Consider the following 4,135-nt stretch of genomic DNA (forward strand, 5'->3'; position numbering starts at 1 on the left):
AAACCCAGTTTGTCAAAAAAATCAAGCCCCCCGCCCCCCCCCCCAAAAAAAGAACTGTGGTGAAATGATACGATGGAGACAAACAAGATGTGGCTGTGTGCAGGGAAGTAAACAGTCCCCAGACCTCCTCCGACCCCTGGAAGTTTGGCAGAGCAGCGTGTCGGAAAACACGTCGAGACAGAAACAGGAAAGGCACACGTGCTCTGGAACCTGAGTGTGCTGGGACGTACCCCTGTCAAAACCCGCTGCTCTGACCCCTCTGGCCAAACTGTGGCTGTGCAGCGCTGGGCACACACAGAAAACACAGAAACAACAAAAAAAAAATAGTATAAATAACCAGAGTGTTAACTTAACACAAAACAAGGACGGCAAATTTCATGACAGTCAATGTCATAGTTTCAGATAGACCACAAAACCACTGATGTCCACCTCATCATGGCCGTAGAGGACAAGAGAAGCGACCCCTATGTTAATGATCAGGAGGAAACTGTAAAAACACAGTGGCAACGAGTCAACAAATATGTTAAGTAAAGATTACCACCCTGGGAAAGTAGAAGAATTATTACTCTGAATATAACCCATACCAATCATAAACCCAGCAAACTGCAGACAGGCAGCCCTACACTACAGTACATGGTCCTTTTAAAAACATCCCTTGCAGACATTTGCCCCACCCAGAACGCAGGCGGACTGTAGTTTGTGGAAAGCAGCACCTACAAATTTATTTCAGCACCGCACGGTCAGTAAAGGCGCAGTTTGAGTAACAGTACGACGCCAGAATGAGGGACGACAGCAAAGCGGTGTCATAATTAACCATCTTATTTACACAGCATGAGCCTTTACGTCTTCTGCCTGTTGTGGAAACATTAGCTTTGGCAGAAAACAACGTCAACATATTCAGCCATCAGCGAAAAGCAGGCTGTGCTCGGCACTAAGCCATCTGTGGGGCATTGGTGCACAAACTGGCTGCTATACTGTATTTCAGTGGGCACGTGGGGACATTATTGTCTTGATTCAATTATTATTGTTTGCTCAGAAAATAGTGAAAAATGTCCAAAGGTGATGTTTTCAGAGGTCTTGTTTTGTCAAACCAACAGTCCAGCTTTTTTTATTGATTTTTTTTTTTTTTAGTCTGATATGTTATGGCCCAAACAATGAATCATTTTTACTTATTTTTTTTAAACTAAAAGGTTAACTAATGCTATAATAATAACTACTGCATGTGAAGAGCCTCTACGTTTTCTGCCAGAGTGTGTGGGCCTTTTTTTTTTCCAGGGCGATGCGTTTCATTCCAAGCCTGTCTGCAACTCACTTGTAGGTGCATGTAATAGCTGACGCCGACAATTCCGCATGTCAGCTGAAACTGGTGGGCACGGCCTATGTTTTGGTTTCGTTATTGTCGACGGAAAATTCGACAGTGCTCTGACTGAGAATCTTTCAGCAACCACTGAACAGTTCAGTCTGCCGGTCACTTAGAGGGGCGCAGAGTTACACAATCCAGCTGTTCTCTGACTGAACCCACCCTGTACTCCCGCCTTGTTTCGGAATCATCTTTGACTTGCATGATGCCCCTGATCCTGGCCATTTAAATGAATACCCAAACATGACAATCTCACTCACATACACCTGTGCGTTAAAAGTCACACCGCCGAGTTTTACTGACCAAACGCTGACACACAAGTCGGACTTCTAGTAAATAATCACACGAGCATATGTACGTGCGTCTTGTTCTCTGGTACCCCTTCCACCCCCCGTACAAACACAAACAGATTCCATTGATGTTTGAGACGTGAACCAGTGGAGGGGAGGGGGTTATGTAACCGGGCTGATGTAGGCCAGTTGATGCCTTCAGCTGACAGGGCCAGAACAGTCAGTGAGCTAATATAGTCACTGTTCTGGCTCACAGCATCAATGGGCCGCTCCTTTTCTGTGTGTCAGATGGTCAACCCACAGAGGACAAAAAACAAGGCTTGTGCCTCCGATTTTGTATGGAGAAAACACACAGGCTGCGGTTCATCTGTGTCATTGCTCATAAAATCCTTTATCTTAGGTCTACCTCTCGATAAGGAGGAAGTATTGCATGATAAAAGACGTGTTACTACCACAGTGACACTGAATCTCTATGGGACTACTGGGGTGGTAAAACCGGAAAAGGTCAAACATTAGAAATATACAGCACCTACAGGGGTAGTAAAGCCTAGCCTAAACAAAGCTGTTAGTAGGGCTGCAACTAATTTTTATTTATTATCGACTGTGTGGTTGATTTTTTTATCGTTTAGGTAATAAAAAAAAGGTCAGAAAGTTGTAGAAATGCCGCCCTACAATTTCCCAAGGTGATGAATAAATTGGCTGGAGAGATACAACAGACAGTGATATAAATGATTAAATAGTAAATGGTTCTGTCCATAAACTCATCCATTAATAGACTAGTTATTTCAGCACTAGTTGAAAGTCTTTTTTTTTTCTCCAGTAGGCCTGCATTGAACTCATTTCTTTTGTAGTATTTTGATAATCTATTAATTATTTAACACCAAAATAAGTCAACTGAGAACCAATTGTCATTTACAATGAGGCGATAGCCAAGAGGCGAGTCGGTGCAACAACTAAAACAGAGAATATTTATTTATTTATTTATTTACGGTTTCCTGAATGTAAGGTTCTGTAACATTTCTCTGTTTACTACCTTTGGAAATTGGATTTTTAAATAAAGTATATGCTTGAGTTTTAGACCAAATAAGCTAAACAAAAGCAGCTACCCTGAGTTACAGTTTGTATCCATTATACAGAACAATTAATCACTTATTCGCTACAATAATAATCGACAGTGATCGTTGGCTGCAGCCCTGTTCCTCACAGTTTTTGAACTAGAAATAACTTGCAGGCTCCCTCCAAAATAAAGGTCTAATATTTGAGATTTACATTAAAATCCCGTAAATTTAAAGACCTTAAACGCTCTTGTAACATCATTTTGTGTCCACTGCATCACGCTGCATGTTTAACTTTTACCACTTGTTTTCCTCTTATTTTGCGAGCCAGCTAAAAGTAAAGTCTGAATATGTGATAGTGTAATAATGTCTAAAAGTTCAGCGCACACGGTAACGAACAGACTGAACTAGCTGAGTCCCCATCCTCCGTTTTTTAATGGTTTCTAGAAGCATCCTCCTACCTTTCCTCGGTGTTCAGCATGATAGCTTCGAGGAAACACGGGTCTTTGGGTCCTTTTTGACAACTAAAACAATTACTGTTCAGTAAAAACTCCACAGAAAAGTTCACCATCCGTAATTTAAGACAAAACCTTGTCGCGGTAAGGCTCTCTAATGCGACTGTTCGTGGGAGAGGTTGGTCAGACTTCACCGCGTCGACTCACAGCAGCAACTGGCTCTGCTACAGCGGGGCGACGGGTATTTATAGCCGCAGCAAGGCATCATGGGTAATCCATACCAGGAAGTGAAAGTAAACAAACCTTAAAGGAGTATTTATATAATCATCATGATATGAGCTGTAACTTTATCACACTTAATGGTAGCTTTAAATAAATTAGTGTTATATTCCAGTACATATTCATAAAAGAGCTTACGTTTGTACTTGAATGTGTGTATTTTGTGACAATTTATAGCCTGCATTTCAGGGGGAAATAGTGTACTTTATACTGGAGACCTGGCTGATGGCTCTGTAGTTGTGGAGGGAGTAGGTTAACTTTAAGGTAAACAGGACTAAACCTTAATAAAAGAAAAAGATAGCTAAGTGGTGCCTTTATTAGAAGGCATAAATAATGTTCAGCTGTTTGTTTTGTTATTGTGTTTTTGCTGTTTTCTTTTCCACAAATTAAATGTATTCTTTCAGCAATACCACAAAATAAACTTCATTAGTAGCCTTGCAGTAAATGTGTTACTGAAGTATTAGTAGCAAATGTTGCCTGCTTAATGTATCAAACATAAAAGTAAGCTACTCATTTGGCAGTAGAATGAACCTGATAGTGTTTATACTTTATACAGTTGGATACAGTTAATCTGTAACCATGTAATTGTAGATACATTATGTAAAATCCTACTGGGTAAAGTTAAAAGTAACTATAGCTATGAGGAAGTAAGATTTTTAATGTTTTTCCTTTGTGGAATAGAGAAACAGTGGAGCA

At 40.7% G+C, this 4,135-nt stretch overlaps 2 protein-coding genes across 2 annotated transcripts in view; both read right to left on the reverse strand.

The window, feature by feature from the left end:
- LOC118330089 (ornithine decarboxylase antizyme 2-like) overlaps positions 1-3,385 on the reverse strand; it is a 7,470-nt gene extending 4,085 nt beyond the window's left edge. Inside the window, 1 exon segment of the mRNA XM_035664497.1 lies at positions 3,167-3,385. Coding sequence (XP_035520390.1) covers positions 3,167-3,276 — 110 coding nt within the window. The 5' untranslated portion in view covers positions 3,277-3,385.
- The window catches only part of oaz2a (ornithine decarboxylase antizyme 2a), a gene marked incomplete at its 5' end in the record, with an annotated part of 11,423 nt that overhangs the window by 5,640 nt on the left and 1,648 nt on the right, over positions 1-4,135 (reverse strand).

The sequence above is a fragment of the Morone saxatilis genome, unplaced genomic scaffold (assembly GCF_004916995.1).
Source record: "Morone saxatilis isolate NCDOM2014 unplaced genomic scaffold, NCSU_SB_2.0 Contig2, whole genome shotgun sequence".
Lineage (NCBI taxonomy): Eukaryota > Metazoa > Chordata > Actinopteri > Moronidae > Morone > Morone saxatilis.